At 38.8% G+C, this 14,010-nt stretch overlaps 2 protein-coding genes across 2 annotated transcripts; both read right to left on the bottom strand.

The window, feature by feature from the left end:
• Positions 1–8,681: 8,681 nt before the first annotated feature.
• On the bottom strand, positions 8,682–9,902 carry LOC136069458 (uncharacterized). Its single transcript, XM_065778009.1, has 2 exons — positions 9,502–9,902; positions 8,682–9,429 (listed from the first exon to the last, which is right to left on the bottom strand). Exons 1-2 carry the CDS (start codon positions 9,900–9,902, stop codon positions 8,682–8,684), a joined length of 1,149 nt encoding a protein of 382 aa, XP_065634081.1.
• A 1,038-nt stretch (positions 9,903–10,940) lies between these two features.
• On the bottom strand, positions 10,941–13,302 carry LOC136069457 (uncharacterized). The gene is made up of 3 exons (XM_065778008.1): positions 12,412–13,302; positions 11,493–12,270; positions 10,941–11,323 (listed from the first exon to the last, which is right to left on the bottom strand). The coding sequence occupies exons 1-3, from the start codon at positions 13,300–13,302 to the stop codon at positions 10,941–10,943; spliced, it is 2,052 nt and encodes a 683-aa protein (XP_065634080.1).
• Between the last annotated feature and the right edge of the window lie 708 nt (positions 13,303–14,010).

The raw sequence follows: 14,010 nt of genomic DNA, 5'->3' as shown, positions 1-14,010 counted from the left end.
TTTTTAATACAAGATAGAAATTCTACTCTATTACCTAAGTGTACAGCAGTCATTGGATGCTTAGTTAGTTATTTTTCTGTTTCTCCCTTTCTTGCCTCTGTTCTCACTATATAAAGAACAGAGTATGCTAAGCTTAATATACGGAATTCATTTCATACAAGTTCAGTGTTATTCAATTCCTTTCTCTCTCAATCTGTTTACACTCCTCCATTGATGAACCTTCGGAGCTTGTGTAAAATCAACATGGTATCAGAGCACGAACTAGTTCAGAGATCATCTCATTCTGGTATTCTCTGATTCTTCATAGTTCAATTGTGTTTTCTTCTTGATTTTTAGTGATTTTTAGTGCTTTTTCATTCCCATTCCCTCTCATTTAAATTCTCAAATAAGAGAATGTGTTTTCTATTCCCTTCATTAAAACTCCCAAACAAGGGAATGGAAGAATATTCTAAAATTATTCTTTTCATTTCTTTCTATTTCATTCCATTCTTTCCTCCCAAATGAGGCCTAAGTATTTTTTTTTTTTGGTAGAAGGGATAAAACAAAAGAAACTACAAACACAAAAGATCAGCAGGACAACGCCTACTTACAAATAAACCCGACAAATCATGGTTAAAGACAGGAGTTAACTCCACAGGAGGATAACTAAAAATGCAAAAGTCTTCGGTTTGATTCGCTCCTTTTCTTGCGAGGTAATCAGCGCATCTGTTGGATTCACGGTAGCAGTGACTGAAACGAATATGAGGGATCTGAGTTGCTAGCTGCTTGCAATCATCTAGTAAGGGGGAAAATATGGTTTTTATCTGACTGGGGTTATTAAGGACATCCGTTATAGCTTTTGCATCCAGCTCTACCTCAACAGCTTGGAAATTCTTGTTCACACAGATGTTCAGTCCATCCCTTAATGCCCATAACTCTGCTTCAAAGCTTGAAGTAACACCAATCCTCCTTGAAAAGCCCACCACCCAATTACCAGACTCATCTCTAATCACACCTCCTCCACCAGCTAGACCCGGGTTACCTAAAGAGGACCCATCTGTGTTTAGCTTCCTCCAACCATTTCGTGGCTTCTCCCATCTAATATTCTTCATTGTGAAACTGCTGGCTTTCTTCCAATCCGCAGCACACCAGTGGAAGTCGCATGTTTGACTAATAATTTGGGTAGCTAAATTTGGGTTGGAACTTCTATTCTGGAAAACAAGACTGTTTCTTTGCTTCCATAGCATCCAAATGGCAAAGAGGAACACTATATTCCAGGGGAGGTTGCTATAACTATTAAGATGGCCATTCCTTGCATTAACAGTCAGCCATGTGTGAAGATCATCAGTAAAAAAAACTTCTATCCATCTCAGAGATACCAAGCTGCTTCCATAGCTCTTTGCTACCCCAGCAATCCCGAAGCAATTGAATAATAGTTTCTGGTTCATCTCGGCACCGAGGGCAGGAAGGATCAGTATTGATTCCTCTTGAAGCCAGGCAATTTTTAACACCAATACTGTTGTGAAAACATCTCCAAACAAAGAATTGTATCCTTGGAAAAATTTTAACTTTCCAAATCCAATGCCCCTCAAAACCATGGTTATCACTACCTGTAGCTGCCAAATTATACGCGCTTCTTAGATCAAATTATACGCGCTTCTTAGATCAAAATTTTGGAGACTTGAATCTCGGTCCTTACCCCCTTCACACCCCACAAGTACTTATACTTGTGGAGTGATCATCACACCAAAGGTATACAGTTGTACTCTCTCTTAAAGTTAATCAAAATGGTACTTTTCCCAAACAATTATATTATATATGACAAATTATTTAGGCCAAATGGTCTCTCACATCTCAATCATAATGTATTTGTTTCTTTTTTTAGAAACAAACACATATACAAAGGGGAAAAGAAAAAGGGTTCTAACATCAAAGCATACCACAACTCCACTCAAAATAATGTATTTGTTGAATAATAAATTTTACATGGTAATATAATAAATTTTGTAACATACTAAGTTTTACAAAGTCTCAATCAAAAGTTTATTACATCACTATGTAAAACTTTATTATTTTACTATGTCAGGGGTTAATATAATAAATTTTCATTAGTAATATATTAAGTTTTACATGGTAATATAATAAATTAAAATTTTTATTATATTACTATGTAAAAGTAAAACTTTAAATGTGAGATACTTCTAACCTATTTAAAACCATTTTAAGTCCATTTAAAACTAATTTAAATTTTCTTTCAAAAACTTATTATTGGTGCAAATATATATTTCAATGAAAACGTATGTCATGTTCTATAAAATTTGTTATTCATATTTTATTTAAAAAATGTACACATGAAATAATTTATTGCATCACAGCAACAAAATTAAGTTCAAAAGTAACAAAATATTTTTTTACTAAAATAAATCAATTAAATACTCTATCAAATATATCATTCCGACACTTTTTTAAGAGTTGACAAAATATGAAATAAAACCCAATCCAGCTCGTGCACACTTCTAACTGATTTTTATATTGTCAGGCATGACGTGTGATTTGTATATTTATCTATATTTTTTTATTATAAATTTCATTAAACTCTCTCTTAAAGTTTATCAAAATGGCACTTTTCCCAAACATTTATATATATATATATATGCCAAATTATTAGGTGTTGTCCATACCTGGCCGAATGGTCTCTCAAATCTCAATTATAATGTATTTGCTGGATAATAAGTTTTACATAGTAATATAATAAATTTTACAAAGACTTAATTAAAAATTTATTATATTACTATGTCAAGTGTCAATATAATAAATTTGTAATAAGTTTTACATGGTAATATAATAAGTTTTACGTATATTTATACTATCTATAAGAGAACTCCCCTCTTTAGACTAAACTTTTATGTAATTCAGAAATACCCCTAAACTTTTCTTTTAACTGGAAAGAAATTGAGGATAACCCAGTAAAAATATATTCTCAATTCCACTTAAAATGCAAACACTATAGTAAACTCTCTTACTAATACATGTTTTAAAAATAAACTTATCTAAAATTAAAATAAAATAAAAGTTATGACACTAGACCATAAAAATAAAATAAATAAATAAATAAAGTCTCATTGCATGCGCAAAACGCGTATGATGAGACTAGTAGTAATATAATAAATTAAAATGTTTATTATATTACTATGTAAAACTTTAAATGTGAAACTTCTAACCTATTCAAGACTATTTTAAGTCCATTTAAAATAATCTTTATTTTCTTTATAAAAATCTTGTAGGGTCAAAATTTGTAGCCCAAGCTCAAGAGATGTGAGATGTGAGCCCAACGAGCCCAATACAATGAATTTGTAGAGAGTGGGTGAAAGAGCTGGGTTGTTTGTGAATTGAACAACGGTCAATAAAGATTTAAAAGATGAACAAATACAAAAACAAACTTAAAACTTGAATAAACTGATGTCTAAGGAGATAAACTATTGTTTAAAAAGCTAATACAATTCTTAGAACTACAGTAAATTTTCCTTCTTCTTCCCTTCCTCTCTTTTTCCATCCCCCCCTCATGACAAGTTTTTGCATTAATATTGTTTTCTTTTAGATTATCTTGGTCGTACACTTGTTTTTCATTTAAGCATTCACTTGAGTACATGTTCCATCAGGTATTTTCTTTGGTTCTCCATGAGTGGTGGTAGCTGAGACTACACTGTTCAAGGATCTTCTCGACATAAATGCGGCCAGAAAAGTTGCTGCAGCACATTTAATGCGATGGTAGCAGCTTTTTCTTTAGATATTTCTCTATTCTTATCATCTTTATGCATACCTGAAGTTCATCCTTATCACTGGAACTTTCTGGAAGGTCATCTAAACTGCCTAGGTATTTGCTTGACCAATATTCCTCATATCCGAGAAGGATACACTACTCGGACTATATTCCTCTATCATCTCCTTACATGATTCTCCACTCTGGAGCCTTTCCCATTCATTTACTCCTTCTCGGACATACTCACATCCTCAAATAGGGCCCAAGGCCCAATATATGAATTTAGGCTTTTATCCCCACAATAGCCCCTCAAAATTTTAATTTTTCCCTCGCATCTAAGGAGAAAAAATGGGATTTTGATCTGCCACAGAGATAAAGGCTAAAAATGTAAAAATACCTGAGTTTACATGTGTGGGAGCATAGATTTAGGCGTTTCATCATTGCTGCTGACATTTCAGTATTTACGAAGCATTATTAATTGCTCTAGGCGGCTCTATGTCTTTGGCATCCAACGGTGAACCATTGATCCAACGAACGACATTTTTCCTTAAGATTTGTGCGAGATAACTCCCACTCATTTTCTGGCCCCTATATAAAGCCTTAAAAGAGATCATTTTTCCTTTACTTCACAATTTCTCAGACTCTCCAGGGAACTCAAGCATTCAAACTTACAAAGTTTTTCAAATCATCAGTCTCATTTCTTTAAAAATCCACAAGAATCCTTCCAAGGATTTAAGGATCACTCCCCAACCCAGTTTGTGTAAGTTCTAACTTTTTCGAACCCTTCATTCTCTCCTCGACCAGCTTCCTCGGCCCTCAAATTCTCATTTCCCAGTTGTCATTCTTAGTGTTTCCTTCTTTCTGCTTATCCGAAATGGGTAGATTTAAGAATTTAGTGGATAGTCCTGCCTAGATAGAGATATTTAAAGAAATGTATCACATACCACAAGACGTAAACTTGCTGTCCCCCAGAAGGACTGGCAACAGATCGAAGGGTAGGGGAAGTCATAATCCCTGTCATAACTTTTATAGAAGGAGGAATGACTCTTCCTATGGGTTCCATTACAAGAGATTATCTGCGTAATCATAGGATTAGTCCTGAGCAATGCGCACCTAACGTCTTTAGGATCCTAGGAGCAGTTGATGCTTTGAATCGACATTTAGGCTTGGGGCTCACTTGGTTTGATGTAGTCCATATGTATAAGTGTCATAGACAAAAGGGGGCGGGATTTTACCTTAAATCTCGATCCGACATCGTTAAACTCATCTCCTGTCTTCCCAAGTCTAACAAGGGGATGAAAGACGACTATCTAATCGTCTCGGGAGCGTGGCATGACGGTCTTCATTGCCCAACCCAACCAGGAGAGTCAGGTGGGATATACTTGACCTAAGTTTCCTAGCAATAGATTTAGAATTTCCATCACTAGCGTTGTCTTTCTTCTCTTTGTATTAGTATTTTACCTTAAGTTTCTGATTATGCTTAGTTCTGCTGTGGTGTTAACATATAAAAGGCATGTATCTCCTCGGCTTAGTCTGACTAACGTTGCCGCGCTCAATTATCTACTAAGATCAGAGATTTTTGTAAGTGAAGACGGGTAACTTTGGGCCGCCCATCTTATTCTCGATTTCTAGCCTCTCTCGGACATGTTTTAACCGGTTGGCAATGCGATAAGGCAGGGAGAGCATCATATAAATCGAATAGACGTAGCTCGGCCAAATTTTTTGTTTCTGTTCTATCTTCCCCCTGTACCACATCCGGTTCTGCAGGGTGTACCACTACTTATCCCTCAAGTTCAACAGATTCCCCTTGAAGCAGCCGCAGCAGGGGAAGGAGTTGTTTCCTCGACCTCTTCACTAGAGAAACAGATTGAAAATTTCTGTTTTGAAGAAGATGTATCAAGGGAGGTTCAAGTAATTCCCCCTCTCGGACGCTGAGGAAGAAGCTAATAGGCATTCCAACATCCACATTCCTGTTTTAATAACTGCCCTTTCAGACGACTCATTAGAAGAAGAAGATGAGATGGCTTTGAATACTGGGAGCAAGAGCTTAAAAGATCTTATGAAGACAAGGAATAAAGCAGTCGTGCCCAAAGAAGCCATCAAGTCCCAACCCACTGTTAATCTTCCTCCACCCCCTCATCAGCTCCTTTCTAACCTCGACCTAAAGCCAAACCCCAAGCTGAAGAAGAAAAGGCCTAACGCCGCTCTTGAGGAGGGTGAGGTGGAACTTTCGAAAGGAAACAAACAACAGAGAGTGGCTAGGGACCAACGGAGCAAAAGGGCTGCGTTTGTTAAGAGCCAAGAGGACCCTCTCGTTGCTAATGTATGCCGAGGACTGCGCATCTGGTCTCCTAAGTTGGAGCTAGATGGTGCCCCTCGCCCTTGGAACACTTCGGTCAAGAACTACCAAAGGGGACAGGCAGGTTTTATCGACGAAGCCTTAGAGCAACCACTTCTTTTACCAAAAGATATGGAGGCCTACAGACGCTTCAACCAGCAGGAGCTCTTCTTATCCCTAAAGAGGGACTTGGCCATGGTAGGTGACTTAATCTGCTTCTCTAAGTAAACCGCTGGTCATTTTTATTCATCCCTTTTCTTTGTTTTATATTAATTTTTTTTTTATTTTGTTATGCAGATTACCCAACAAGTTTATGTGGCCAAAGAATGGAATAAAGATGGCCGCAATGAAGCCAAAGTGAAGGCCCATTTTCTGTCCGAGGTTGAAAAATCTCTAGGTAATCTAAAGGAAGATTATTCTAGGTTGTCTGAGCAGCTAAAAAAGATGACCAAAGAAAGGAATAGTCTTGATGCAGGCCTTAAGAATGCTAAAAAGCAGGCCGAAAACCAACGCCGCCAGTTGAATATGATTGAAATCAATTTAGAAATAGAGAGGCGAATGGTGAAGGACTTCGAGCTGAGCTTTAGAAAGCCAGGGACGCTGCCCAATTGGCTAAGGAGGCAGCTGAGGCTGAAAAGCAGGCAACATACAAGCTTGGGGTGGAAGAGACTTAAGTCAAGCTCACAGAGGAGTTTTCTACAGTCTGCAGGGAGTACTGTGATATAACCTAGGGTAAAGCCCTTGATGCTGCTGGGGTCCCTGCAGAATTTGACTTGAGGCGACTTGAGAGCATCTACTATGATCCTGAAATTTGCGAACTCTGCGGTCCTGACTCCTCTCCCTCCAAACAACTCCCAGAGGCCTCGAAACAGCCCTTGGTCGGTCCAGTCCCTCTTGCCCTTCCTGAAGCTCCCAAAGAGTCTGATCAAGCTGGTGGTCAAGGCAAGCAATCTGAGGACCCTCGAGATAAGGGTAAGGACTTGAGTAAGAAGAAAACTCCTCCTGAACCTAAGGACCAAGTCCCAAATGCTGCTGCCACCCAGTCCAGCCAGACTACTGACCCCATAGTCTCCACAAAGAAGGCTTAGATACTAGGATATATATATATATATATATTTGTTATTACTCTGTAAGGAACTGAGAAATACTATCTTTTTGATCAATGAAAGCGTGCTTCTTTTATTCTCTTCATTTTCATTGCACACCTTATAAAATTTATTGTTATTGCAAGTAATGTTAACTTGTAACTATCTTAATCTGAGTAAGCTCAACAACAATATTTTACTAATGATGCAAATAACTTAGATAAGTATGGGCAAACATTGGATCATATAAAAATTGTTACTGTACGTATTAAGTAATGACAAGTAGAAAAGTCTTATGTATTAAAGTGAATGATTAAAGACTTTACCTGAACTAGATTATGTATAGCACTTACAAAGGACACTGTGGAATATTAACTTTAAATATAGTATATGGTCCGAGAAGTCTAACATGGTTTAAGATCCATTTCAGCATTTATGAAAATAGTCACGGAGTGTAAACTAATTTATATCATCTGGTCCGAAGAATTCAGACATGACTAAATTTAAGTTTAAACACTTATAAGACTTGCAATGAAGTGTTAACTAACCCAAATCATCTGATTCGAAGACTTCAGGCATGATTAGATTTAAGTTTAAACACTTATAAGAATTGTAAGAGAGTGTTAAATAACCCATATCATCTGGTTCGAGGACTTCAGACATGATTGGATTTAAGTTTAAACACTTATAAGAATTGTAAGGGAGTGTTAACTAACCCATATCATCTGGTCCGAGGACTTCAAGCATGATTGGATTTAAGTTTAAATACTTATAAGAATTGTAAGGGAGTGGTAACTAACCCATATCATCTAGTCCGAGGACTTTAGGCATGATTGGATTTACTTTCCTCAAAATCTTTATGTAATAAATAAACATATTGATCAAAGAAAAAACTCGATTAATAATAATACTTTTTAAGGTTGTTTACATTCCAAGGGCGTGGTATTACATGATCATCTAAGTCTTCTAAAAAATATGCCCCAATGCCAGCCCCTAAGGTAATACGATATGACCCTTCCTAATTGGGTCCTAACTTTCCCCAAGCTGGATTCTTTGTAGTGCCTACAACTTTCCTAAGCACTAGATCACTAGGTGCTAAAGGCCTTAACTTTATGTTGGCATCATATCCCTGCCTGAGCTTTTGTTGGTAATATGCCAATTGAACCATTGCATTTTCCCTCCTTTCCTCAATCAGATCCAAATTCTTCTCTAGTTGTTCATTATTGCTAATTAGATTTAATGAACTAGTTCTCAACATTGGGAACCCAGTCTCTAGAGGGATAACAACTTTAGCCCCATAAGTCATTGAAAAGAGGATCTCCCCAGTAGACCTACGAGGCATAGTTCTGTATGTCTAGAGTACATGTGGTAGTTCTTCCACCCATTTGTCCTTTGCATCATCTAGTATGACCTTGTTAACAGCTTTCACTTGCCCATTCCCTTGAGAATAAGCAGGAGTGGAATATCTATTTGTAATCCCCAATTCACAGCAATAATTTCTGAATGTTTTGCTATCAAACTAAAGATTGTTGTCCGAAATGAGGGTGTAAGGAATCCCAAACTGAGTGACAACGTTTTTCCAAACAAATTTCTTCACCTCTACGTCTCTGATATTAGCTAGGGGTTCAGCTTCAACCCATTTTGTGAAATAATCTGTGCTGACTAGAAGATACTTCTTGTTTCCTACTGCTTTAGGGAATGGACCCACAATATCTAAGCCCCATTGAGCAAATGGCCATGGGCTGGATAATAGGTTAAGGATTTCACTCGATTGGTGTATGTTTGGTGCAAACCATCGATATTGATCACACTTTTTAACATATTCATGGGCCTCCTTTTGCATATTTGGCCACCAATAGCCTTGGGTAATGGCTCTGTGTGCTAAGGATCTACCTCTAGTATGGCTTCCACAAATTCCTTTATGTAACTTCTCAAGGAGTGATTCAGCTGCTTCAAGATGTATGCATAACAAATACGGCCCTGAATAGGAACGTGTGTATAATTTCTGGTTCTCGGATAGCCAGAATCTAATAGCCTTCCCTTGAACTTTGTCAGCTTCCAACCTTTCTTCAGGCAAAGTATCCTCCTTTAAGAATTGAATTATAGGGTCCATCCAGCTGGGCTCAGCTCTGATTTGATGAACTCGGACTGCCTCTCTTCTTATCTCTGTGGGTTTATGCAAGTCTTCAACGAGGATAACCCGAGGCAGATCCTGTGCCGAAGAGGTTGCGAGCATGGCCAGAGAATCAACATGTGCATTACCATTTCTGGGGATATGTAGCAAGTTAAAAGATTCGAACTCTGACTGTAGACATTTAACTTGGCTCAGGTACCCTTACATTCTTTCATATTTCGCCTCAAATTCCCCTTTTACTTGACCGATGACTAGCCTTGAGTTCGAGAACATTCTCACTGACTTTCCTCCCATTCTTTGAACCATTGATATTCCCATTAGTAAAGCTTCATACTCAGTCTCATTATTTGTAGCCATAAAGCTTAGCCTTAATGACTTTTCAATAACAATCTTTTCAGGGGATATTAGTACCAGCCCCATACCAGAAATTTTCTGATTTGCTACACTGTCGACATACACCTCCCAGAAGGAGGGGTCCTGTTGAGAGATCAGGCAAACTGATTTTTCATCCATGTTCTGTCTTAGTTCCAATTCTTCTAACGAGGGCTCAGTAAACTCGACCACTAGATCCGTAAGGACTTGCCCCTTTGTAGAGGTACAGGGCATATACTTGATGTCAAAAACCCCCAGGACAGTGCCTCATTTAGCTATTCTCCCTATGTAGTCAGCACTTCTAAGTAAGGTTTTAAGCGGAAGTTGGGTAAGAACAACAACCATATGCGCTTGGAAATAATGAGGCAACTTCTACGTGCCAAGCACTACTACTAGGATAGCTATCTCCAGTGGCAGATAACGAATCTCGGCCTCATGCAACGACTTACTCACGTAGTAAACTGGCTTTTGCACATCTCGATCCACTCGTATCAATACCAAACTTATAGCATAAGGAGTCACAGCAATGTAGGCAAACAAGACTTCATCTGGCTCAGGGCTGGACATGATTGGTGGCCGAGCTAGATAGTCTTTAAGTTGCTGGAAAGTTAAAGCACATTCTTCAGTCCACTCAAATCCTTTCCACTTATTGATCAGTAAGAAGAAAGGTCTACACCTATTTACTGATCGAGAGATAAATCGGTTCAGAGTGGTAGCCATTCCAGTCAATTTTTGGACTTTTTTGGGATTCCGAGGAGGTTGTATATTGTTGATGGCCTTTATTTGATTAGGGTTGATCTCAATTCCCTTGTGAGTTACCATGTAACCCAAGAATTTGCCTGATCCTACACCAAACGAGCATTTGGAAGCGTTTAGACACAACTTGTATCTTCTAAGAACTTCAAAAATGTTTCCAAGATCCTTTACATGCTCAGAAACGATCTTGCTCTTCACCACCATGTCATCTATGTAAATCTCAATACTCTTACCCAACTATGGCTCAAACATCCTTGTCATCATTCTTTGGTATGTGGATCTTGCGTTTTTCAAGTCAAATGACATCACTTTGTTGTGGTAATTCCCAATAGGGGTGATAAAAGCAGTCTTCTCTTGATCATCCAAGGCTAATGGTATTTGGTGATAACCTTAAAAAGCATCTAGGAAACTCATTCGAGGATGACCAACAGTGGCATCCACTAACTGATCTATTTTAGGCATAGGGAATGGATCCTTAGGGCAAGCCTTATTTAAGTCAATGAAATTTACGCACACTCACCATTTCCCATTCTTCTTCTTCACCACCACAATATTCGCTAGCCACTCAGAATAAAAAAAAAAAACTTCTTTAATAGCTCCAGCTTGTTTGAGCTTTGTTACTTCATCTCGCACTGCATCAGCGTGCTCTTTGGATGGGCACCGAGGAGGCTGTTTCCTAGGGGTGATCAATGGGTTGACCTTTAAATGGTGACATATGAATTTTGGGTCCATCCCCGGGGCTTCGTAAGCATTCCAGGCAAATACATTAATGTTTCTTTTAAGGAATTCTATCAGCTCTTCCTTCTCTTGAAGAGGTAATTGAGACCTAACTTGAAAGAACTTCTCCGGATCGTCTCCAATAGCAACTTTTACCAAATCTTCACACCTCGCACCCTCGGCTGAGTCATCAATGGGCAATGCCAGAGGTTTTAACTATTATAAATCCTTTCCAGTATAAGCCGAGGTTTCAACCTCGGGCTTATGCTGAATGGCAGCCACTAAGCATTGTCTGGCCATAGATTGATCTCCCAAAATTTCATTAACCTGGCCTTCAGATGGATATTTAACCTTCTGATGCAGAGTAGAGGAGACAGCCCCAGCATTGTCTGGCCATAGATTGATCTCCCAAAATTTCATTAACCTGGCCTTCAGATGGATATTTAACCTTCTGATGCAGAGTAGAGGAGACAGCTCCTAGCGTATGAAGCCAAGGTCTGGCCACGATTCCAGTATAGGGAGAATATGCGTCTACGACAATGAAGTCTACCTCTACTACCTCTGGACCAGTCTGTACAGGTAGTCGTATTTGGTCCTTAGGGATAACAACTCTTCCTTCAGAACTTACCAAAGGGGAACTATAAGGCGTTAAGTAATTAGGTTTTAAGTTCAGCCCCTTATAAAGATCAGGGTACATTATTTCAGCTCCACTGCCCTGGTCCACCATTACCTTTTTCACATCATACCCCCCAATTCTGAGGGTGATTACCATAGCGTCGTCATGGGGTTGGATTGTTCTAACCTTATCTTCGTCCGAGAATCCTAGAACTGGTGGAATATCTGTCTTAGCCCTCTTCGGATCTTGATTAACGTCTCTTGTGAGTAGACGGGCTACGGACATTATTCTGGATGGGTAGGATCCCATTCTCCCAGGTGCAGCGAAGATGCCACTGATAGTTCCCAAGTGGGGTCTTGAAGAAACATCTCTTCGAGATTCTGAGCTTGCTTGACTTCCCTGACCACTGAAATGATGCAAAAGTTGTTTTAATTTACCCTCGCGGACAAGTTGTTCCAAATGATCTAAGAGACTCCTACAATCTTCTGTGGTATGCCCATGATCTTGATGGTACTAGCAATAGAGATTATGATTACGTCTTTCAGGATTTTCCATCATCTTATTCGGCCGTTTGAAGAACGGTTCATTCTTAATCTTCTCCAAAACTTGATGCATCGGCTCTTGGAATACAGCGCTGATTGCTTAGAGATTTGCCGATCCTGACTGTCCAGCAAAATCTTTCTGTGGTCTATTGTTACTATAACGATCTGACCTGAAATCCCTCCTCTCCTGAGGGATAACCTTATCCTTCCCTTTCCCTTTCTGTTGATCCTCCTCAACCCTTTTATATTTGTCAATCCTGTCCATCAGTTGACACACATTGGTGACAGGTTTTTCCATCAGAGATTTCCTCAAACCATGGTCAGTGAGGAGGCCGAGCTTAAATATATAGAGGGCTACTTCATCAAAATCACCATCCATCTCTGTAAACATCTCCCAGTACCTATCTGAATACGTTTTCAGGGTCTCACCCTCTTGCATGTTCAAGGATAGCAGGGAAGCTAAAGGCCAAGCAACTCTTCGACAAGTGACAAAACAGGAACCAAATGCTTGAGTGAGCTCTTTGAAAGAGCTAATAGAATCTACTTTCAAGCTGTCGAACCATCTCATCACAACTGGTCCTAGACTAGAGGGGAAAACTTTACACATCAAAGCTTTATCCTTGGAATAGACTGCCATCCTTTGGTTGAAATGGCTCACGTGTTCCACAGGGTCTGTTCGACCATTATAGATGGTGAACGTTGGTTGATGAAAACGACGGGGAAGTCTTGCCTCTTCAATCCTATGTGTGAAAGGTGATCTGGAGATTTGATTCAAGACTTTGCTCATAGCATCGTTCTCTACACCTCCATGTGATGGGCTTCGAAGTTGCCGTTTATGATAATGTTCATCTTCAAATAAAAAGGATTCACTAACTGGGGTTCGGGACCTCCGCCTATAGTTAATATCTTGTTCTTCATCAGAATTGTCATCACAGTTTGAAGAAATCTGCTTCTTCTTTGCATGACGCAACTCCCTTTTTAACTGATCAATCTCTAGTTGCATGTTCTTGTTATTCTCTGCATGAGGTATATGACTTCCACCTCATGGTTGGTTTCGGTCAGTGTGTGTGGTATGTACACTACCTTCATGATCACCTTCTGCTCAAGGTTGAGAAAGGGATCAACATGTTGGGATGCCCTGGATTCTGCTGGTTGTTGACCTGGTTCAGCCATCGTCAACCGTTGCTTTCACTCTTTCTTAAGCTCTCCCCACAGACGGCGCCAATTGTAGGGTCAAGATTTGTAGCTCAAGCCCAAGAGATGTGGGATCAGGGACAGATGCAGGATTTCAAGCTGAGGGGGGGGGGACCGGAGATAAGCGGAAAAAAAAAATTCAAACACACATCCATATAGTCACTGGCGAAGCCAAGAAATTTTCTTAGGAGGAACAAATTAGTTATGCCTACATTGTGTTAATAGGTTAAGCCTACGTTGGCTCAAAATGCAAAAAAACTCAAGTTAATTTGGTATAAATTGTGGCCAAAATTAAATTACTTTATTTCACAAATTAACTTTAAGTAAACTTATGCCTACAATTTTTTCACTGTACTAAATTATTTGTACTTAGGTTAATAGGTTTGAACTTACCATTTTACATTTTAGAGCTTTTCTAAGGAGTTACATCTAATGTTTCAGCATTTAGGATAAAAAATTGATTAATAGGTATGAAATTTTGAAGATTTATACAATAATTTTTGTAAAAAAAAGTGCG

The sequence above is a fragment of the Quercus suber genome, unplaced genomic scaffold, assembly GCF_002906115.3.
Source record: "Quercus suber isolate HL8 unplaced genomic scaffold, Cork oak 2.0 scaffold_171, whole genome shotgun sequence".
Classification (NCBI taxonomy): Eukaryota; Viridiplantae; Streptophyta; class Magnoliopsida; order Fagales; family Fagaceae; genus Quercus; species Quercus suber.
The sequence above is the reverse complement of the archived record's forward strand: the minus strand, read 5'-3'. Positions and strand labels throughout refer to the sequence as shown.